Raw genomic sequence first — 23,796 nt, 5'->3', positions numbered from 1 at the left:
CCCCCCCCCCCCCCCCCCCCGTGAAACGCACGCCGCGCTCCGAGCTGCATCCAATCAGAGCTGCAGCAGTGAGCTCGTCATCCTGTTCTTCCCCAGTGATTTGCTTATTGAATAAAGGTACATTTTTTTTGTTCACATTTACCTGTTTATTAAAATTGCTGTCAATGTTCATTAAAATAAGCCCTCCCCTGAAAATAAGCCCTCTGGTGTTTTTCTGTCCAAAAAAATTAATAAGACAGTGTCTTATTATCGGGGAAACACGGTACTTGTCAAGCTTGCCTTCCTCTGTCAGCTGATTGTCACCCGTAGTTCCACCCCCGCATGGGTGCTGTTGGATACTTGTCTGCATTGAGGGTCGCATAGTATGTCCTTCATTCAGATTACTTTGCATGTTTGCCTTCGTCTTTTGTATGCTTTAGTTACCTCTACAAACATCATTACTTTAGAAAAATATTTAAACAAAGTGGTAAAAGGAGCATAATAATGTCAAAGCATCCATTATATACATATGCTTGCTGCATGCCCCCTCTACCAACCCTATTACAGTCCTGATCCACACTGCCTAAGCAGCGGGGGCTTCCAGGAGGCTGCACATACTGGGGAAAGCAGGAAGCCATCTGGAGGGGAGTACACTCAGCCTGCTGCTGTCACAGGCTCCCATTTACACTTTACACACCCATTAGCCTTATTGTTAACAAGGCTTCCTGAGGCCCACTCAGCTTCATTCTACAGGATTATGGCTCTAGGTCAGTAATCACTCCATTATGGTTATCAGTGATAGTTTTTCTCGTATAGTTCCTTTGTCTATTCTTGCCAAGGGCAGCTAGATAGTGTGGTGTATAGAGTGCCAGGCATAGAGTCAGGAAGATTCATCTCCCTGAATTTTAATCTGGACTTCTTTTGTGACCCTGGGTAAGTCACTTAACCCTTCATTTTGCTCCTCTGCAAACAGAGTTGGAGAAAGATATGGCAAACCACTGCAGTATCTCTTGTCAAGAAAAGTCCACAAGGGGTCACAAAGAGTTGTATGTGACTGAAGAACAACTGAACAATATTCTTGCCACCTCTTCTCAATCTCTTCTACTTCTGTTAACAGTCCCTACCATTTTTGTCTTTTATTTTACTCACTTTTGCATGAAATATCCCCTTGATATCTCTAATTTTTTTCAATAGATCTGATCTTTTCCTATTCTGGTTTTCTTTTGCTTTGTTCATTTAAGAAAACCTTTTTCTATTTTCTTGATATTCTCTGGAATTCTGCATTGAGTATATCCTTCCCTTCTTTCCTCGGCTGTTTGTAAAGCCTCATCAGACAGCTGTTTTCCTTTCTTGGCTCAGCTTTTTCTTTGGGATATTTTTTGTTGCTGCCTCCTGTACAAAATTGTGAACCTCAGTCTGCAGTTCTACAGGCATTCTATCTACCAGATCAAATCCCTTAAATCTTTTCATCACCTCCATATTCATAAAGGATGTTATTTAGGTCATACTTATACAGTCTGATAGTTTCCCCTACTTTTTTCAGTTTTTCTGAATTTTTCAGTAAGAGGCTCATAATCTGAGCCAGTCAGCTCTAGGTCTTGTTTAACTGACTGTAGAGCTTCTGCATCGTTGGCTGCAAAGTATATATAATCAATCTGATTTTGATATTGACTTATCTGCTGATGTCTCTGTGTAGTCATTTTTGGGTTGAAAAAGTGTTTGCTATGACCAGTGAGTTACCTTGACCAAACTCTATTAGCCTCTGCTCTGCCTCATTCTGTCCTGCAAGGCCAAACTAGCCTGGTATTCCAGTTACCTTTTTATTTCCTACTTTGGCATTCTAATCCCCTATGATGAATGTGGCTGGTGTCATTTCTAGGTGATCAGACTCAGTAGGGGTTGTGATAGCTGTGCTTAGGTATTTGAAGGGTTGTCGTGTGTAGAAAGGATTAGGCTTTTCTTGGTTTGGATCCAGTGGGTAGAAACAGGAGCAGTGGGTGGCAGACAGATTCAGGCTTGGTTTCAGGGGGAAAAAAAATCCTAACCATTAAAACTTGACAAGAGTGGGATGGGCTGCTTCAGGAGATGACTGATTCACCTGTCACCTAGACTCCTGCAGTCAATTTCTGCTTGGTGCAGCATCCTCATCTTTCATATTCCCACATCCCAATCCCCTCCACTCTGGGACCACTGATCTTGCTACAGAACAGGTGTGATCATGACACTCCCTGATCGGCTCCCTCTTACCTCCAAGATTAAATAAGAAACCCTCTCTTGGGTTCTTCAGAGCCTTGAGTGTCCCTTTCATGGCCCACTCATATTCCACATTCTGCAGCAGGTCTGTCCGGGTTCCCATCGTGGTTGGTGTTTTTCTTCTGAGGTGACACGCCCCGCCCCCATCTCTTCTGTAGGGATCCTGTCTGCATAGTTGTTGGCATGTTGTCTCTCCCATTAGGTGAAATTTTGGAGGGGAGGGGATGGAATTGAAGAAGCTAGATTTGCCTTTATTTACTGAGAGCTCTGGGCCTGGAGTCAGGGAGACCCAAGTTCAAATCCAGTGCCACACAGTGGTTGGGTGATTCAGGGGCCAGTAATTTAACTAGATTCCTCAACTGTCATGCAGGGAGAATGAAAGCACCCTGCTTCCAAGGTTATCATGAGAAACAAATGACTTCATTTTGTAGGTGCTATGTAAATGTCTGCTATTATTATTAATCATATACACTTACTGACCTTAGTAGTTTGTTTTTTTTAACCTTTTTGTGTCATGATCTGGCCTCCTTTGGCAAACCTGTGGACTGTTTCTTAAAATCATGTTTTTAAATGCATGAAATGAAAACAAGGAATAACAAAGAATACTAATTCTATTGAAATGCAGTCGTCAAAATATGGAGAAGACAAATATTGAGGTAGTCTGCCCTGGTCAGACCACACACAGAGTACTGTTTTCAATTCTAGGCAAATTCTTTCCAGGAAAGAAACTACTATAAACTGCAGAAAATATAAAGAAGAGCAATCAGGGAATAACAAAGGACTTTGTGAAGTTTGATTGAAAGACCTGGTGATACTTGTGCTTTGTACCTAAATTACCATATATTTATTTTGCTTTTATGCTACATACATGTATAGCTGAAACTGCACTAAGACTTTTAGGACTACCTGTAGCATGGGCTGCCTCAGCAGGTAATGGAATCACTCTTCACCCGAGTTCTTTAGGTGAAGACCAGGTGACCATTTGTCAGACATGTCATAGCAGGGGTGCTTTTTCAGGTATGGGTTGGACTTGGCCGATGAAGCGCCTTTGAGTCCTGAAGTTATGTTGTATAAATCTGTCGGGATTCATTACTAAGAAAACTGGATAGAATTCCAAGCCGGAGGTCAAGAAGTCCAGAGTTAAAATGAGGCTTCCAGTGCCTCCTCCCCAGGGTTGTTGTAAGGGTAGGATGAAGTAATAATTGTGAAGCTTAGCCCAGCGTATAGAGGACACAGTAAGTGTTCTATCTAAATGTTAGCTATTGCTAGGTAAATTGGGTCCCCTCCTAAATCACTAAGGACCACTTTAATTGGCAGGGAAGTTTGAAAATGACTACTCTTGAGAAACTTGGATGGATGTCTTCAGATAATATTGTTTGGGAAAAACCTTTTCTCACCCCCATTCTCCAGCTTGTCACAAATCTTAAATACTATGTGATATGTATGAAAAAATTTTGTGTGTGTATACATGTATGGATATAGATATATAGATATGCCCATCTCTCTCATGGTGTATATATATTTCCGCTGGTACATATCATTGTATCCCTAACATTTAGCACAGTGCTTGCACAGCCCATAGGGGGCCTTAAAATGTGTTCCTGCTATCACAGACCTGCTTATTTTTTCCTTGCTCATTGTTCTCCAGTATCTTTAACAGCAGTAATGGACATTTCTAACAGCATTCATTCGGCCCTTGTCTCATGTACCTAAGAAGGTAAGAGGGTTTTCTGCCTCTCTCGTTAACCCAACCCATTCATGTGGTAGGTAATTGTGTATACTTGACTATTAATAGTTAATTTTTGAATTGTTAGAACAGACAAGTAGTATTTTAATAAGTGAGTACTGGCCTTTTACTTTGTAGAATATGGAAGACTTGGAGAAGAATCATGAAAGCCTTCTTACAGGTGCACAAAATGAACTTAGAAAAGAAATGGCCATGTTACAAAAGAAAATTATGATGGACACTGTAAGTAATAATATGGTATACTTTTATCTGGAAAAATTAAGATTAAATCATTACATATTTTTTATCAAATAAAACAGTATATTAAAGTCACTTATCAAAGTATTAAACATTTCTTTAATATCTCCTTTCTTGTAACAGCAGCAGCAAGAAATGGCAAGTGTTCGAAAATCTCTTCAATCCATGTTATTCTGATGGCTCTTTGGAGTAAGAACTTGGACCTAAGTAATATGATACAATTACAACCATTAGCTAAAGGAAATGCAAATATTTGCTGTGGCTTAAGAAAGCTAGTTTAATATCTGTTATTACATAGTTTGTTTATCAATGCAAGATTCTTTTTATATTGACTGAAAATGCCTATATGAACAGTAAAATAGCAAGTTTAAATGTACTATCTTTCAGATTCTTTGGTATTGGTGAATTTTTTCCCCAATGTTGGTAATTAAAAACTAATGGCTTCTAGCAATAAATATTTAAATGAATTTCACATTTCAGTTTCACTAACTCTTTTTAGCTGCACAAAATACTGAGCCTTTCAATTGCTAATTAGATTGAGTGCTGAGAAACATGTAAGTATATATACTGTTATTTTTAAAAAATCAGTTTTTGTTCTAAAATACACAAAACATCCAAGAAAGTAATTCATTAGTTTGAAAGACTGAAGAGAGTGAATTTCAGTTCTAAGGAATGAAAGTTATTTACAATTAAATAACATGCTCTTGGCATTGAAAACATTTCATAAACATATACATTTTACAAGCTGATACTATTTAATATTCTTGCTTAGTGTATTTATCTGCCTCTATACAAAAACAAGTGTTTTTTCCGAATATTTACATGAAATAACATGGAATTTTGATTTTACATTCTTATTCAAGTTTAAGCAATATTGCACCTATGTACTTTTTTTTACATGTAGCACACGAAATCTGTAATCACATCTGGATTTAATAAATTCAGAATTGATTAGCACATGCTTGAAAATTATTTGGTTAGGCTTGTTTTATTCCGGTTACTGAAAATCAAAGGATCAAAATGAATAATGTGCCCAAGAGGAGGAGAGGAGTAACTTTATCTCTTTTCATATTTTCCCTCTCCCCCCAATTTTATTTTTTATAGGCTAATACAAGTCCATACAGATTCTCTGTGGTAGTTTACAAAGGAGAAGTTAATTTACATTATGAATTAAGGGGAACATTATTCTTTCCACAGAATCTCATAGAGAGAGATGTAACTTACTCTCAGGTCAAAGCCTATACTGGCAAAACAAATCTTCAGTTCTGTTTCAGAATTTGGAGAGGGGTAGAGGATGTATTGACTTTAGTCCTTTGTGGGGAAAAAATGTCCAAAAGTTATTTATAAGTAGTTGTAGGATGTTTTTCATCATATTTAGTTCTTGTAAGGAGTATTTTCCCCTTTGAAGGGAGAACAGACGAGTTTATATAATTCAGTGCAAAATCAGCCTTTTTTTTCACCTTGTTAACATGTGAAATAGTTCTTTGATTCTTTTTAATTACTCAAATTGAGACTGGGAGGTAGGTGGCATTTATGATAAATAATGAATAAATGGGAGAGGGCTAGGAGAATAATTTAAAAGTAAGATTATTAGTTAAAAGCATTCTATTGAAGTACTGCTACTCAAATATGTGGCCTAGATTTTAAGATGTAGGGTTATTTTTATATAGTAGTTTTTAAAAATTCTACTCATTTCTAGTTCTTTTCTTTGGGTAACACAAATCCAAATAATTTATGAACTCTATAGAAACAGTTCTCTTACTGGAAAAATATTAAAAGACTTAGGACTAATCCATATATAGGAGCTAGTAATTGCTTTTGAACTGGAACAGTGATCACCTTTGCATCTAATAGAAAAATGGAAAACAATGCTGGGTTGATTCAAATATGTTTCCAAGACAATATTTTAACTTCAGATGAATGTTTTTTTTTTCTTTTTTTTGGAGGGCAATTGGGGTTAAGTAACTTGCCCAAGGTCACACAGCTAGGTCTTTTTTTGTGTGTGTGTTAAGTGTCTGAGGCCACATTTGAACTCAGGTCCTCCGGACTCCAGGGCTGGGTACTCTATTCACTGCACCACCTAGCTGCTCCCCCCCCCCCCATGCATGTCTTTACCACTTTTTGCCCATTATTAAGACAGCATTATGAGCTGTGCACTTGAGGTGTGTCTAAAAAGTGTTGAACTGCCTTCTCTGTTTAAAGTTCTGTCAGCCCTGAAATTTTTTGACAGTAAAAATGAATATTTATTAAAAGCATATTTATTTGAAAGAACCATTTTAGGTAATTTCTTACAGGCAAACTTTACTGATGCTCCCATACTATATTAATGTTGAAATTTGTGCTTTAGGACCCAGCCTCAATGATGAAAGAGAACTGAAACAAACACACAACAGAATCTGCATGACTTAGCTTTATATTAAATATCTTATCTGACAGTTACGGCCACATTAATGTGCTTTTCAGGGACTTGGTTTTCTTGAAAAGTTTATCTTTATTCCTAAGAGTAGAGGTTTCCTTCACTCCTAGGATTCCCTTAATTGCTTCTCCTCTTCTCCTTGGGCTATTAGTCATTATGGTTTTGAACCTGTTCGGGTGCAGGAGGAAATGGAATCCTGAAGACTTGTAAATGAAAGTGATTTGCAATCTGCAAGATGACACCAGTGGAGTATCTCAGCAAATCAAGTGAAGAGATGAACTTGAAAAAAGAAAGAGACAAAATAGATCAGAGTGCACTTAGCTCACTTTGGTACCTCACAGTGGCAGAGAGGGTCAGCTCAGGAGACATGCAACTTGTTGGTCTTGGAGTGTGAGAGTCAACTTAGCGGGGAGAAGGAAGCCTAACAATCTGAATAAGATCTGTTAGTGGAGGCACAAAGGTAGGAATCAGATCTGGAAGGGACTTTAGACTCATTTTGTCCTTGAGAACTTGGCTATCTGGATGAAATAACCAAGAAAGGATATTAAAAGCATAAAATAAAGTCATGTCAGAAAAAGGAAATTAACATTATAGAGACCAGACCAAGGGCTGTTAGTTGTCCACAGGGTTTAAATGCCTGGTGATGGAGGGAGCTCCTTTCAACTCAGGCAGATCAAGGATTCCACCACAGAAGACAGAAGTCTGGAGCTCTGAGAGGTCACACAGCCAGTGTGTGTGTATGCATGAGGCAGGGCCCTGAAGGAGTAGCCTAGCACAGGGGAGAGTGCCAGACTTTCGTTTAAATCCCACTTCTGACACTAGCTGTGTGACCAGTTTCACCTCTCCTGTGTGCCTCAAGCCAGTAAGAGGCAGGGCTGCTTGTAGCAGCAGCAGTTCCCCAAGGGCCTTTGTTATAGAGGTAAGAGTCAGATGCTAGGAGTGGGGGGGGGGGGGGAGGTGGGGGCGGCGGTTTGTACAAAAAGATCAAAAGCTTCTCACCAAAGTGCTCACTCACCATTGCTACCCACAGAACAATGTATTCGTCTATAAAATTGTTGAAGTACTGGTCCAAAAACAGAAGACCTGGCCCAATAAATGCGGGGTCCTGTAGACTTAGTTTACTTTTGGTCATGTGAGCAACCTTTTGGACAAAAGGGGCAAATGAATAACTTAGAAATTGTTAGATGACACAATAATTTGAAAATAGCCTTTACAGACTCTCACAGGTTTGAATAACTTACCCTTAATTCTTTAAAACAAACAAACAAACAAAACCTAAGTCTTCCTATTAAGACAGAAAACAATTCCAAAGATCACTTAGTGCTTGTACTTCTGAAAACATTTAGAGATGTCTAGCTGATTCAATTTGCCTGTATCCAAGTTCCCTAAGATAACTTATTTATCATGAATAACTTGGAATATATAGCCAATGAAGTAGTTTAAATGAGGTTTTAGAGGTATATTAGTTTAGTCTAATTCTTTGTCTACAAAATGGTTCATATTGGGTTATACTTTGATTCTCAGAAGTCGGGCTACAGAATAACTCTGCCCAGAGATTGGAATGGGGCTGTGATGGTGATAAGAGGACTGGATGAACACCACCTACCTCCCTCCCCTGTGAATGCTACTCACACACGTCACTGTCCTGGTTGGCTGTGCCAGTTGCTTTAGTAAATATACACACTTTTAACAAAACTGCTTACCACCAATTTTTGCGTGATTTTGGAATACACACACCCAAACATTATAATATAAAGACAGGGATGTTTTTCAAACAGCTGGGTTGCAGATTTTTTGCAGATCATTATGGCTAGAAGAATAACTAGTCCTATATGGATGCCAGGTGACAGAACACTGGTGCCCTAAAGAGAAAGCAGGAAATAATTTTCATGTTCTGTGCTATTAAAACAGCAATAACTTGGAAGTAATAGTAATTTTATTATTCTTTAAATATCTAGTGGGGGTATTTCTTCCTTAGCAAAGTATTAGCTATGGGCATCGACCACCACTAAAACCAGTTACTTTACTAGATAAATAGATTACCCTCATGTTGTTATTCAAGCTACAACATCTCAACTACCCTAATAGCTTTTGCGTGCTCTATGCTGTTAAGTGTTAGTCACAGGACAGTCCAACTTGTTTTACAAAATATAAAGGAATGTGCTTTTTTTTTAAACAAACATTAAACAGTGACAGACAATTGGGTGGGAGGCTATTTTATACACTTATCTCAACAATGCTCAAAATGTTTTTAGACCTCTTTTGGCACTGCCTTTGGAGACAGGTGACAGTGAAGACGATCACATTCCTTAAATTCACCCCTTTTTAGCAATGGGCTCCCCCTTTCACAAACAAGAAAGGTATTACTCCCTTTCCAGGCTCAGCCTTGATCAAGTTTTGGTTGTTTCTAAAAATCAAAAGCTGAAACTATTCCAAAGAAGAGGGGTGGTGGGCTCTGAGAGAGGTTCTCAAAAAGATGTTTGTTCCAAAGATGTTTTGAGTAATGGCATTGCTGAGAAAAGTATTAAGATTTTTGGGGTGACATCAAGCCCAGGGTGGACAGGTCTGGTTAAGAAGCCAGCCATGCTTTAGAAGGGTGCAATCAGAACACCTCTTAGGACTGTGTTCTTCAGAGCCCAGGCAAGAATGCAGCACTATCTAGATGGTCTCTGTGAAATTGAAATCTTTAATGAAATTCACTTTTTTTAATAGTATTTTCCCCAATTATACATAAAGACAATTTTTATAAATTTTGAGTTTTATAAATAAAACTCATTTTTAAAAGTTTCTCCACCATCTTCTTGGGTGCTGTCCCATCCACCTCCCCCTACCCCAGAGCCTGCTTTACCAAGTCGCAGCATCTATCACAAAGTGGATGAGGCCTTCAAGGCCCTTTTTAGCCCTCAGTCTTCAGCTCTTGTGAGGCAAGGGACACGTCTGTTTCTATGGGTTAACTCTGTAAAATTAATCATGCAACAACATGAACTCAATACTTTAGGAAAGCAAAATGCTCTTACTGCTATCGTGGATCCATTCTTGCCAACTCCACCACTGAGGATGGTGTGGAAATAATTAGAACAGGAAAAAAATGCTCCTGCTACTATTCCGAGAAGAGGGAAAAGCTTCAGTTTGACTTCAATCACAGGGATCTTTGGAGGGGGAAAGGAAAAATAAATTTTAGCTATTAGGTATACCAGCATTAGTTTTCTTCAGAGATCACAACACTCTGGGGCCCTTTTTCCTTGTCCAAATTAAAACCAAACATTAACTTAATGAAGTTGATATTTTTCTCAGCTCTTTCATCATTACATGAGACAATCTGTCCTTCATGTTCTGCAGCACATACAAAGTTACACTTTAAGGGTTTGATAACTGAATAAGGACAGGTTACTTTGGGGCAGCAGCCCCATAAGTTAACTTCAAATGAAGGCAAACCCTGCCAGTGGGCTTCATACAAATGAGGTGCCATGCTACATGCGGATACACACGTGTATGTGAACATTCTGAATCACAGCATCCATCAGTAACTAACAACACGCTTATTACCTTCTGGCCGCCAAATGCTGCTTCGTGAAAGCTTCCAAAGGCAGCAAGAGAGTTAAGAAAAGAAGTTGACAGTGAATTACCACCAGTCCTCTCTTTAATACTTCAAAATAACAGCAATCTCCTTTTAAAAATCTGTGGGTGCTGATACTGCCAAGCCCCTGGCCACATCAAAAATATGTTGGTAAAGTTAGCGGAGTAGCTCTCACAAAGTCACTGAGCAACATTTCAGTACTAAATGGTTCCACCCCTAGCAGTGGAGACCTTTTAAATCAAATCCGAACCCTGGCCCTTTCCCAAGCCCACACTTTTGTTCCCTGTGCCCCTGATGACAAAGGGGCCAGGGGGCCTTGGCATCAGCACCTACTGGCCACAAGCTCATCCTGTACATGCACCATCCTCACCAACTGCAGGGAAGAGGAGCAGGTACCAGCTGGCATCACTAGAACATGAGTGCCTGGTCTCCTGACTTACTCCTGCATGTGTCTGTGTGATGGACAATCACAGGCATGGGCAGCTCAGAGTCATGCAATTGATCCAGAATGATTTCTAATATAAATCTTGAACTCGTTCTTATAAGCATCACACAGTGGCCAAATTAGCTAAATAATCAATGTGCAAAAAAATCACCACTAGAGGAACCTGTCCAGAGTATAGTAGGGAGGCAAGCAGTCTGACAAGAATATGGGGAGGGGCAGGGGATGCTGGATGACTTGTTGGCTCCCCTTCACTAAGTTTCAGGAAATTCTGTACAAAGAGTACTTACAAAACATCTCCATTTTTTCCCCTAATACAAAATCTGCCAAATTTTTTTTGGAAAAATATTTATCTTGTATGTTAAATCTATCACTTAGGCCTGAAAGAGTAATATTTAAATTTTATCAGGCAGAAGGCAGGGTTTTTTTTCCCTTTTGTATATTATTAATTTAATACAAAACAGGAAAGAACAGTAAAACATAAAGGAAAAAGGCATTCTAAAAATAACCAGACAAGAGAAAAAATAGCATGTTTAAGAGACCCGCCACCCTCTGGTGTGTGAGCCCCCTCCACTGGTGCAGGATCCCACCCTCCTATGGCCGTCTGGCTGGGGGCAGCTTCCCAGAGATCACCCAGATACAGTGTGTTTTTTGTGTTCTTTTCGCCTCTTGGGGTGAGCCAGGACTACAGCCTGGTCCTATCTGGTCTTTCATTTTTTTTTCCTTTCTCCAGGCCCAGCCTGCCATTTCTTCAACCACAGGGATTTTCATCTGAGATTTTAATGCTTTACCATTTCATTCAGAGGATTGGCAGCTAAGTGTTGGGCCGATTGCTAAGGGATCCTTCGCACCCTCTCCTTTTTCTGCCCTTCTACCATGTTAATTATGGAAACAGAAGAAGGCTTCACAGGTCACCAGGGCCAACTTCTGACCCAGCTCTCCATACTTAGGCACATCAGTGCATTTAGTATAATTAAGTATAATTGGTATAATTAAGGCTCTAACAAAGAAAAATCAACAGATGTCTTCCCACCTAAGCAAAAGAGTTAAAAATATAGACAGGAATACTTACAGTATAATCCCACATTGATGCTCCTCCAAATGAGGTTAAAAAAAAGACAATAACTATAGCTAGCTGAACTTCGGTTACATCCACTCTAAAGAGAAGTGGGAGGAAAGGAAGGGAAGAAAAAAGAACAAGCTATTTACAGACTGGAAATGCAAATAACTTAAAAATGGGGTTCAGAAATAAAGTCCAGAATTTACCAATGGTAGCACCCACTGGTGCAAAGTCTGGAACATTTCAGAGGAATTCTTGAGATAATGGTCCTCTTCTCCCTAATATTAAGTGAGTGACTAAGGCTAATTCATTCAACCCATCTTATATGTTATGTTCAGTCCTCACTGTGTGCCCAGTATAAGTGCTAAGCACAGGGGTCACACAAGCCCCTGGCTTCACAAAATTTACTGTCTGGTAGGGGGAATAAAAAAGTAGAACTAAAATGCAAAAATGTTACCTGATAAATGCATGAAGGAGTTGCAAAGGAAAGTGTTGTGTGAATCTAAGGGGGCAGGCTGTTAGCACTCAGGAGGTTCAGGGGACGCTTCATGGAGTTTTCATCAGGCTGGCTTTAAACCATGGGTAGGAATTCAACAACTGAAAAGGTGAAAGGACATTCTTGGCCTAGAGAACAGCATGAGCAAAGGCTTGGAGACAGAAAAACAAGAGGTACCATAGTGGGTACAGACTAGTCTTGTCCAGGTGACAAGTGTGAAAACGGTTCGTAAAGTAAGGGGGGTAGCCAGGGATGAGGAACCTGTGACCTCAAGGCCACGTGTGGCCTCTAGGTCCTCAATGTGGCCTTTTGACTGAAACCAAACTTCACAGAACAAATTCCCTTAATAAAAGGATTTGTTCTGGAAAACTTGGACTCAGTCAAAAGGCAGCACCCAAGAACCTAGACAGCCACATGTGGTCTCAAGGCTGCAAGTTCCCCACCCCTGGTGTTAGGTGAGCTTCGGAGCAGAAAGGAGAAGGCTGCAGAGAAAGGAGGGAGGGACTGTGCTAGGGTGGGGTCAATGAGACCAGAAGGGAGGGAGGTTGCAAAGGGAGACTGCACGGGGCCTTCTAGTTTGGCACACGGGGCGGGTGCCACCCAGAAAGCAGTCAGGAGACCAGGGTCAAAAGCAGGATAATGAGCAGCAGAGAGAGACGTCCTGTAGCCAGTTACCACAGGACTAGAGGTGGGGCCTTGAGGGGACGGGAGCCCTGGAAGCAGAAGAGACTGGGAGAGAAGCAGGTCAGAGACCAGTTCTCAGCAAGCACCCACCTTGGAGGATCAAACAGGACAAATCACAGGTACTTTCCATCTTATGCCAAAGGCAGCAATTTATCCATCTCATTTCCCAAACGTGAGGGTGCTGGGGGCCTGGAGCCTTCATAGAAGTCTGAGCACGGCATAGTAAGGAAAACGAGGCTGTTTGGGAATATCTATATCTCCTTAACCACCGGTGCATGACAAACTTCTCTAAAATAACCTGGAGGACAAACCTGCCCTATTCAAGCTGGCCCTGGGGGGACACGGTCAGAAGTCCAGAGTTAACTTTAATTCTTACAAAGGCAAATAGGCTGGCCTTGTTCATGTGCTAGGCCATTCCCCTTCCAGGCCTTTGCCCGGGCTGTTCTCTATGCCTCAGCCCAGGTCGCAGCTCCCATGGGAAGCCATCTCCCCTGATCGCCACAGTTGCTGGTACACTCCCCTATGTCGCTTTTACATCTGTCTGCACGTTTTGTTATCGCTCACTGGTATAACTATGTGGATAATGCCCCGATTCAGACATCCACCCTTATCTGGACATCCTCCGTGTCTCACAGACATCTCAAACTCCGTATGTCCTAAAGAGAATCATTTTTTCCCAAAAACTCTCCCCCATCTCCCCAGCCCATAACCTCACTCACCCCACATATCCAATCCATCACTGACTTGTTTCTACTTTCATGATGTCTCTGAGGTGTTTTCAGACTTTCATCCCCTTCTTCCCAGACTATCCCAACAGCTTCTAACTCACCCCCAGCCTCAAGTGTCTTCCTACTCCCACCGTCCTGCTTCCCCCCTCAGCTGTCTGGCCACCCCACACCCCTGCTCAAAGACTTCCAATGGCTCCCTATCACCTGTGGAATCATTTCTTCTCTGAATCCCTCACATGGCGTTCCCATCCCACAATTGGTTTAGCCATTCTGGGGCATGCACTTTGTTTCCAGTTCTCCGCTATGACAAAAATATTTCGGTGTCTCAGCCCTCCATGCCTCTAGCCTTGTTAGGGCACATGCCTACTGGTAGGCTCTTCTGGTCAAAGGGCCTGGGGACCAGATGCACCTTTTAGCCTAATTCCAAACTGCTTTCCCAAATGGACCAACTCAGCACCAACAGTGTATTCGTGTGCCTTCTCTGGCCATGGATTCTCCAATCCTAACCATTTCCATCTTCCATCCTCTGACAATTTTCTAGTTATGAGATGACGCATCAGAGTTGTTTTGATGGACATTTCTATTATAACTGGTGATCAGGAGCAATCTTTCACATGGTTGTTAGCAGTTTGCAATTTTTCTTTTGAGAGTGGTTTGCTTGTATTCTTTGATCAGTTTATTCCCCAAGGAATGAATCTGTGTTATCCATCTTGGAGGGCAGACACTTCTCCCCCACTCCCCAACTGATGCCAGCTGCACTGTAATAAGAATCACGGTTTTGTCCTTTGGGATCACCTCTCTTACTTGATTAAGAACTCCTTCACTAGCACAGCTCAGCGATCTCATTCTTTAAGAAAGTTTATGGTCCTCCTTTTAGATTCACATTGCCCATCTTGATACAACAGCTCATTGTGGTGTATGGTACGAGCTATTGGTTTAAACCCAATTTCTGCCAAGCTATTTCTTCATCCATTCTTATCAAAGAGAGAGATGGTCTCAAGTGGAAGCTGTATGAGAGCAGACTCACCAAACTCACCTGCTTAAGAAATGCCTACTCGATCAATAGTTACACAGGAAACAGTGGCTTGGGCAATGACTGGGCAGCATTCCTATACCAACCTTCTCCCTCCCTCCTTACTTTCTCTAGAGGCTTAGAGCTTCTCTGTCCTACACCAGAAGGGGCAGCAATTCATTAGGTAAACAGACCCAACACAGGCTAACAGTAAGACAGGAGGGGTGGAGGGCGAGTTCCTGCAGCCCCTCTCCAGGGAGCTCCAAAAGCCCAGGAAGAGAAGCATAGAGTGGTGCTCATTTCCCAGGCCCAGAAAGAGGCACTTGGAACATGCTCATCAAAACAGAGCTCTTGTGGAAGTTTTTGTCAGGAGAATCCCAGCTTGGGTCACACTGGCTAATGCTGATACACAAAAGAGATTCATCCCTTCGACTTCACATCAAACTACTACATGACAACTGGGGATGTGTACACCTTTTCTGTGTCCAGGACTCCTCAGGCAGCGCCTGGAGAATCCTCAGGACCTCTTCCAAGAGTCATGTGTTTAAATGCATAAAATAAAGTAACAAAAACCAATCCTGGTGAACTACAGCGATCCAGATATTTAAAAGAACAAGTGTGACTTGATCTCCCCAGGTTAAGAACAGGTCTGGGAACAGAAAAGCTGTGATTCACAGCCATCAGTTTTGCTTCTTTTTAATATGTCTGGTAAAAGGCTGGGCAAGGGGAATAACACCACTCGTTAGGGCATGCTTGCCTCCCATCAGCATGGCTAACTGAGACCTAGAAGCACATCACCATAGTGCTGAAAGCAAATACCATGGTCTTCAATACGTAACAGCTAACAAAGTACTTACTTTCCAAATCTAAGCACTCCCGACACGTAGGTTTGCCAATGAGCACAATAAAACATGAACATCCCAATAAAACAGCAGAAAAACAACCAGTCGGGGTTGGATCCCAAGCGAATGGCAATGGAGGCTCCAAGAGACACAAATACTGAAAGAGAAAGTGGGCATACAATTAGGAGGCGGCTCAAGACAGCAGTGACTGTAAACGCATAGTGGGCTCCCCTGAGGAGCAGGGTGAGCACGGAAGAGAACCACGTGGGGAACTGTTCAGTCCAAACCAGCTTCTCTCAGTCCTGCCCATGCAGATGCCAGGGCCCTGCAGGACTCTGGAGAGCTCAGATGAGGCAGGGCAGCAATCGGTGTCACGGAACCGTCACAGAAACCGTTGAGCTGGGGCAGAAGGGACTGCCGTGTGTCCCTCGAGCACATGCCAAGCAGACAAAGAGCCGTACTGTGCAATGCAGAACAAATGTCAGGGCTCAGCTGACACCCTTCATCCCCTGCCACCTTCTCACCCAAGACCATCCCCCCTCTAGTGCCAGCCTTCTTTTCTCATTGCAGAATTCTTCCCGGGGTCTCCACCCACCTGGATTCTCCTCCTGGCTGTGCCCCTGACTTTCCAGACTTCCATACCATGCCTGCGGGCACCTCATCCTCAACCCCTTCCCTCCTGCTTTCCAGCTCCTTTTGGGGGGTTGTCTTCCCCTATTAGGGCAAATTAGAGGGAAAGCTCCTTGAGGGGTGAAGCCAAGATGGTGGGGTGAAGTCGGCAATTTTGCTTATCTTTCCCAGCCTTCCCCATAAATAATGAAAAAGGAGGCTTCTGTCTGTCTTTGGCTTCCCTTTGCATCCCAGCTCCTCACACACTGCCTGGCATACAGAAAAGGCTTAAAAAATGCCCATCATGTTGCCTTCTAATTCTCATTCAGTAGTAGCCAAAGGTCTATCAAACCCAACTTCTAAAATTCTATTTGTTTCTTAAATTATTTATCTTTTTTTAGATTTGTATAGGTCTGATAGGCAGATACTAAGGTCTCAGTCTCTCCCCTTCTCCCTCCCACCCCATCACACAGACACACAGATAGACAGACACACACATACACATACACACACACACACACACACACACACACACAAACACACCCCTTTCCAGAGCCCCTAAAGGATTTTAGTTTCAATTAAGAGAAGTCATTATTGTCGGGGTGTGGGAGGAATATGAAATCATGGAGGAAAAGATACTCAAAGACACTTGATCACCATTTAACCCCTCTGAAGTGCTCAAATGTATTTACCTTTCTAGGTTTTGTTTCATGTTTGTCTTTCTAAGATTCTACCTTTTTATTAAGCCTGTTTCAAATTCCATTAAAAGCCTATGTTCCTCTATGAAGGGTTGCATTTTGCTTTGTAGAAAGCATTATTTTTTGGTAGTAAGCCTTTTCCTTTGGCCTTTTTTACCCATCACATTGCAATTTTCTTTTACTTTACTGGACAGCATTGTCTTATGTGTTCCTGACTGTGGCTCTCCAGTACTTGAACTCTTTCCTTAGGGATGTTTGCAGTCTTTTTTTTTGACGTGGAAAGTTTGGATTTGGGCAATAATATTCCTGAGTAGTTTTAAAATTGTTTTTTCAGGAGGTAGCCAATGGATTCTTTCCATTTTCATTCCATTTTTTCCCTAGATTTAATCATTGCATTTTCTTTTATGATTTGTTGAAACAAATTGTACAGAATTTTTTTTGTCTAGTCCTGTTTTGGGGAGAGATTGATTCTATCATCCCATGTTGTTTTCCAGGCCAATTGTTTTTGACAGTAGTGACTGATTTCACATGTTCCTCTCATGTTTTCAGTCTCTAACTCTGATGTATTATTTTGTTGTCTCACTGTATTACCTGAGTAGTCTCAGTTCCATTTTATTTTTCAGGCTTCTTACTATTTGGGTAACAGTTTCCCTTTCTGTCCTAGGCAGTCTTCTTTTCCTTCTTTTTTCCTTCTTTCCTCCTTTCCATTGCATTTCTTCTGGCCCCTCAGAGCTGCTGATGACTGGCTCCTCTTCTTCAGAGGCTCTATCTACACTCACTGTAAGAATTACAGGTTCTTTTCTGAGTCTGTCTTGACTCAAAGGAGTTGTTCACAGTATCAGGAATTTTCTTCTTTTTCCCAATGTCTTTAGTCTCAATTCCTAGATTGGGACTTAGGCGCCTGGACTAGGTTCTGTCCCCTCCTGTACTCTGAGGTGGCCAGGCCTTGGTCCTGTCCCTACATTAGTCTGGATGCTGCCTCCCTGCCTTCTACAAGGGAGCTGGATGCAGAGGTGGGTCCGGGGCCCACTCTTTTGCCTCAATCCCCTGCCTGTGCATCCGTGTCTCGCTGGCCCAGTGTCCAATGATGGCCTTGGTCCCACCTCCTTGGGCAGTCACCTACCACGATTGCTTCATCCTTGTTGCACCACCAACAGGCCCTGCCTCTGCATCTTTGGGCAGTCCCAGACAAGGCGTCAACTTTATCTTCATTATGGCTCTGATGGGCCTCACCCAGAGACTGAAACGGGGCCGGTGTCAAGCCTGTTGAGAGTGCCAAGACGTACAGGGTCCAGTTGCCTCGGCCTCATCTTGCTCTCCCTGACAGTCCTGGGAATTTGTTTTGTCTGCTCTGGTGGCTCCAAAGCCAAGCCCTGAGATCTTGCTGGCTTCAGGTTTCCTACCCCCAGGTCCCTACACTGCCAGTTTTCTGGTGCTGCCCTGGGGGAGATGGAGGCATGGAGGTGTTCTGGCTTCATCCAGGGCTCTCACATTTGCTGGGGCACTTCTCAGGGCAGGTGGGCACGGCTGGACTTTTCACTGCACCAGCTTTGCCAGAAGTTCACTGAATTATATGAAACAGATAATAGGTGTGTCTTATTCACTCAGGATTTAAAAAACTTCCTGAATTTCCCAAACTGGTAATTTAGCCAGTAATCATTGGCATTACCAACAGAACTTTTTTACAAAAGGATTCACTACAAAGTTGATAACGATAAAAACTCACTTGGTTTATGTGTTTATTATGTGTTTATTTATCTGCTTTTAGAAACAGACCATTTACTCAGGAGCCACTGCCAAGTGAAGCCTGACCATCATGTGGCATCCCTGAAATTATAACAAGTGTAAGAGAATGAGAAAATGAATTTCTAGAAGTGGGATGTAATTATGCAAACTGTATTTTTTTTCACTTCTTAACTATTCTGTGTGCGGTAGATGCTTAACATTAATTGAATTTGGAAATACATCCATGGCATAAAATGCTGGTAACTTGTGGCATAGAAGATACAAGGCCAGGCCTTGGAGTCAGCCAGGAGGACCAAGGTCCAAATAGGCTCTCCCATATCCTCTCTGACCTTGGATAATAAGCTATGGATCTCTCGGTGTCCCCAGGCAGTTCTGTAAGACGGTCATTCGCACATCAGCATCTGTAGAGGGAGTTTTCTGGCCCAGAGCTCCTGCCAGGTCAAAACAAAACATGCCAACCCCAAACACGCAGCACTGTCCACCACCATTTCTTATGTTTACTCTCTGCTAAAGCTCCTCTATAGCTCTTTCCAAAAAAAAAAAAAACCCAGCAAGATTTAAGTCACTGAAGATCTGTAGCCAACTTCAAGCTCTTAAAGCTATAAAAACGGAACTAAAAATTCAATTGCTTTACCTGTAGAAACAGAATCACAGCCATGGTCAAAGAGTTCTCCTAAAGGAGAACAGCTATTTGTTCTTCTGGCTTGTTTCCCATCAATGGCATCCAGTGATTGGTAAATAAAGACGCCCAGGCCACATATTAGGTACATCCATAACGGGGCCTAAATAGAAACATATTATAAAGACCATTAATTTCAACTAATCAGTTTCTGGCTGGAAGCAATTCAAACCCTGCAGAGTCCATCTGCACCTTTTCCTTTGTGTTGTGTTGTGTTTTTCTGCTACAGCTCCACATGACAATTAATCTGAAATCATTCAGGACACTTTCAGGCGGGTCAAGTAATCAAATTAAAAATACATCTGCCCTCTTTCCCTGCCTCTGCCCATTCTGTCCTGGGGGCTCCTCTAACTGAGGCTGGCTCACCATTCTTTTCTGTGCTGAGCTTTGCTTCAAGTCAGAAGGAGCCCTAGACATGATCTAGCCCAGGGGTGGGGAAGCTTCAATCTGGAGGCCACATGTGGCCTGCTAGGTCCTCGGGTGCAGCCCTTGGAGCCCAAGTTTTACAGAACAAATCCTTTTATGAAGGGGGTTTGTTCTGTGAAGTTTGGATTCAGTCACAGGGTCACACTTGAGGGCCCAGAGGGCCAAGTGTGGCCTCAAGGCCATGGGCTCCCCTTTCTGAGTGTAGCTTGTGATGATAAAGCACCTTGATTCCTACCTCCTCCCAGCCATCATCCTGCCTAGAACACATGGTTTCCCACTTGTCTTTGTCAGACAGATCTTATGTTTCCCTCCCCCTACACTACTCATGCAGCTGATAATACAGAACTTTTGTCCATCTCTATTAAATTGCAGTTTTATTAGTGTGCAGTACCAGCAAAAGGCTGTGTCTGCTTCCCAAGGCCCGGCCTGGATCCAGACAGAAAAAACTCCTCACCAAGAGGCTGGAGGGGGTAGGGAGAGGAGGTATAAAGATGGGCTGGTCCCGAAAAGCAAGAATGAGGGAGACCCGAATCAGCCTATGTCCAGGAAACATCAAGGGAAGGCGAGGAAGCCTCCCCCCACAGCAGGTGTAGCTTCTCCAAGGGGCAGACCTCCTGGAGGACACCTGAACAAGAGGGGGATGAGATGGGCAGCTGGGATGGCTGGTTCCCTGGAACCCTGCAGGTGGCACCATGCCTACCTCGGTGAGATCAAAAACCCATCAGAGAAATGCAGGACAAGACGATCCTTACATACAACCATTATGTTAGTCTGCTGAGATCCTTTTGGATCCCTATTTTATCAACAAATGTCTTCAGTAACCTTATAGGAATTTGATAAGAACGCACAATGTTCACAAGAGGTGGAATTATTCCCAGAGCTGGGTGACTCCTGATTCAATCATGTTTTCAGGTTTGTGTTTCCTATCACCCTTAATATGTGTAAAAGCATATGTTGCTTCTTAGAACTTGGTAACAGTGAATTAATATTGCTTGCAAAAATATATTTATATATATGTATGTGCAGGGACACAAAGCTTTATTAATGAATCTGGCCTTTCTCCCCTTCTGGGGTATCTTCGAATATAGGAATTTACTTCTCCTTTCTAGATTCTGCATTAGCATTTCAATGATAGATTCCAGAGGGGAAAAACCATACTTTGGATTCCCTCTGGAAGAAATGACCTATGGCCATTCCCAGAACTCAAGGGGAAAATTCATGAAGAGCTAGCTAGTATCCTCTAAGTATTAACTGTGTTAGGCTTTCTTTGCTTAAAAACAACCTAAAATTAAAAGACCTTGAAATTTCCTCTTTGCCCAATCATCCTCTGGCCAGTAACTGTCCGTCTGGGTCCAAAAGGCCCCGCAGCACATATATGCTGCCCCTAGTTATTATCTTAATTGAATGAGGAAATGCTGACACCTCACCCTCTCACTGCCCTCAGCCAGTTTCTGAGTTGAAAGTTCCCAAAGTCTCAATCTGGCAGAGCAGGTACCTGGACACCCTCTCTCCCCCAAATGCAATATCACCCCAACCCAGAGATGGGGATCCCTTACACCTAAGGGTCATGGGAAGCCATGCAGAGGGAGCTGTTAGATGCAGACTGGGAGGACATCTGCAGCCAGCTCTAAATACTCTCCAGGCCTGCAGGGCTTCCTAAACTGTGGGTCTCTACCCCATTTAGGTCTGAAGGGGTCTCAAGTGGAAAAAGTTCCCTGCTCTAGGGAATCCGACATTCCTAGTTTCTCTGATAAAGTTCTCACTTCTCAAGTATGTAGAGAAATGGGTCAAATGTATAAAAATGAGAGCCATTCCCCAACTGATAAATGGCAGGCAGTTTTTACATGTAATTGGGGGGAAATAAAATATTAAATATTTTAAAAAGCTCCAACAACCAGAATTTTCTCACAGTATTATAAAAATAACATGTAAAATGACTGTCCTGTGGTATTTACAAGATCATGAAATAACTTCCAAATTTTCAAGATTATGTTAAGTGCATATACAACTTTCATTTTGAGTCTTTTAAAAATAATAATCTAGATCCCGTATATATTATCAAAAATCAGATTAATCAGGAAAAGAGTTGTCTTAGTTGAATATTCTGGTTAATTGGAGTTTACTAAGAGAAACTATGATCTAACTTTCATATGGAAAACAAGATTTTCATTAATACTTTTAAAATCATAAGACAACATAAATTAATGAATTCATAACTTCATTTTGGTTTATAAAATTTTATTGATACACAATAAAGAATAATTTTCTTTAAAAGTTTTGCTGGGGCGGCAGGTGGCACAGTGAGTAAGAGCACCGGCCCCAGAGTTGGGATGACCTGGAGATCAAATCCCGGCTCTGATACTTAGCACCATACCCAGAAATAACTGGCCGTGTAACCTTAAGCAAGTTACTTAACCCCAATAGCTTTAAAAAAAAAAAGTTTGTTTTTAGTAGGCAACATAAAAACAAATCTCCTGAGAGTAGAAGAAATCTGAAAATACAAAACCATTTTGGGATGCCTCCTAAATATCAATATTCAACTTAGATCAAATCATTTTACAAGCCTGACAACCGTTAAAAAGATAAAATTTAGAGAAGTTTTGAAAACTGAGCAAAATTAACACAGGATGTGAAGAGACTGAGAATGCCCACAACTGTAACAACATGGGAAGAAAGACTTGAGAATTTGGTGTTTTAAAGCAATGTCTTAGCCACAATGTGTGACAACTAACTTTGATAGAATTATCTCTTCTTAGCAATGCAAGGATCCAAGACAACTCCAAAGGACTCATGATGGAAAATGCTGCCCACATCCAGAAAAAGAACTATGGAGTCTGAATGCAGATTGAGGTATATTATTTGCTCTCTCTCTCTTTTTTTCTTTCTTCTGTCTTTCTCGCACGGTTTCTCCCACTGGTTCTAATTCTTCTTTACAACATGATTAATGTGAAAATAGGTTCAATATGAATGTATATGTAGAGTCTATATCAAATTACACGCTGTCTTGGGGTGAGGGGGTGGGACAGATAGGGAGGAAATTTGGAACTCAAAATCTTATGGAAATGAATGTTAAAGTAGTCCTGCTAATCTTTCTTGTAATTAATAGCACTGTTACAAAATCTGTGTAAGAATTGTTAGACTTTGAAAATATACCCATTTGCTCTATTTCGGACAACAAACAGTTTTAACAAAATCATGCTTGTGTAAAATCAATGGTCTTAAAAGCGTTGGATCATCTGAGACAGACCCGTGATCACAGTGCAAGATGGCAATGTCCCCCTCGTCTCCCAGTGTTCCTGCTGAAGGCTAGGCTTTTAAAATATGGATGACCTACATGCAATGCCCTGTATGTATCTCACCTCAGTCCTTATCCTTCACCACAGCTGTTTGCTTGGCCCAATTACAGCTAGAAATGCAAAGTGCATCAGTGAAAGGTGTCTAAAACCAGGTGCCTGCCCACCCAGCCAGCACCCACAGCACACTGCACCAGCTGGTATGCCTGCCCCCTCAAGAACCTCTCAAAAATTAGTTGCTGATGGTCATTATAACTAGCTTAAGGCTGCCGGGAAAAGTTTGTGGTCATTCTCATTTCTAATAGTCTGGTGTCTAAACACACACACACACACACACACACACACCAAAGAAAAAACACAACAAACCATAATTACTATTACTTGATAGAAACATCAGAGTTAGTGATCATTGGTACCAAAATAAATCCTTATTCTTTGATTCCTTTTGATGATACCAGTGAAGTGACACCATTTGGAGGGGTCTAAGAGAGGTCTATGTTGACAACTAATGACCGTGGCCTTCTTACAGGCCACTGTGTGGCTGTCCCCCCATGCCCAGAAGACTCTCCCTACTCACCTCCACCTCCACAAATCCTTCAAAACTCAACTCACATTCTCCCAGAAGCCATGGCTAATGCATCACCTCTGCTATCTATCCCCTGGCTGCTCCCTGGGCTTTTCCTCTGGAATTATCCTCCATTTATACTGCATATATCTTGTAGGTGCAATTCTATACATGTCTATCCCAACAGAATAGGAGGTTTCCTTGAGGATAGAGTCTTTTTCCCCCTTTCCTTGTTGCCCATCAATTAGCACAGGGTCTGGCGTTGACTGACTGACTCTCTGCTTGAAACCACTTCCTCTCAATCACT

At 41.9% G+C, this 23,796-nt stretch overlaps 2 protein-coding genes across 4 annotated transcripts in view; one reads left to right on the top strand and one right to left on the bottom strand.

Annotated features, from left to right (window-relative positions):
• Nucleotides 1-4,393, top strand: part of SYCP3 (synaptonemal complex protein 3) — a 25,000-nt gene extending 20,607 nt beyond the window's left edge. The window contains exons 7-8 of one of the 2 annotated variants that reach the window (XM_069095244.1): nt 4,097-4,201; nt 4,340-4,393. In XM_069095244.1, coding sequence (XP_068951345.1) covers nt 4,097-4,201; nt 4,340-4,393 — 159 coding nt within the window. Of the gene's footprint in view, nt 1-4,096; nt 4,274-4,339 lie in introns of those variants that run through there. The other variant, XM_069095243.1, reaches the window with a different exon arrangement.
• The window catches only part of CHPT1 (choline phosphotransferase 1), a 30,446-nt gene continuing 10,856 nt past the window's right edge, over nt 4,207-23,796 (bottom strand). Inside the window, exons 2-9 of one of the 2 annotated variants that reach the window (XM_069095241.1) lie at nt 19,161-19,308; nt 15,489-15,630; nt 11,724-11,808; nt 9,650-9,781; nt 8,336-8,494; nt 7,648-7,773; nt 6,801-6,911; nt 4,207-4,419 (exon numbers count right to left, since the gene is read on the bottom strand). In XM_069095241.1, the coding sequence (XP_068951342.1) occupies nt 4,375-4,419; nt 6,801-6,911; nt 7,648-7,773; nt 8,336-8,494; nt 9,650-9,781; nt 11,724-11,808; nt 15,489-15,630; nt 19,161-19,308 (948 nt within the window). In that variant the 3' untranslated portion in view covers nt 4,207-4,374. The remainder of the gene's footprint in view (nt 4,420-6,800; nt 6,912-7,647; nt 7,774-8,335; nt 8,495-9,649; nt 9,782-11,723; nt 11,809-15,488; nt 15,631-19,160; nt 19,309-23,796) is intronic. The other variant, XM_069095242.1, reaches the window with a different exon arrangement.

Source organism: Petaurus breviceps, unplaced genomic scaffold (genome assembly GCF_028583685.1).
Source record: "Petaurus breviceps papuanus isolate PSGF00001 unplaced genomic scaffold, PetGlider_PUasm1.0 225, whole genome shotgun sequence".
NCBI lineage: Eukaryota > Metazoa > Chordata > Mammalia > Diprotodontia > Petauridae > Petaurus > Petaurus breviceps.
The sequence above is the reverse complement of the archived record's forward strand: the minus strand, read 5'-3'. Positions and strand labels throughout refer to the sequence as shown.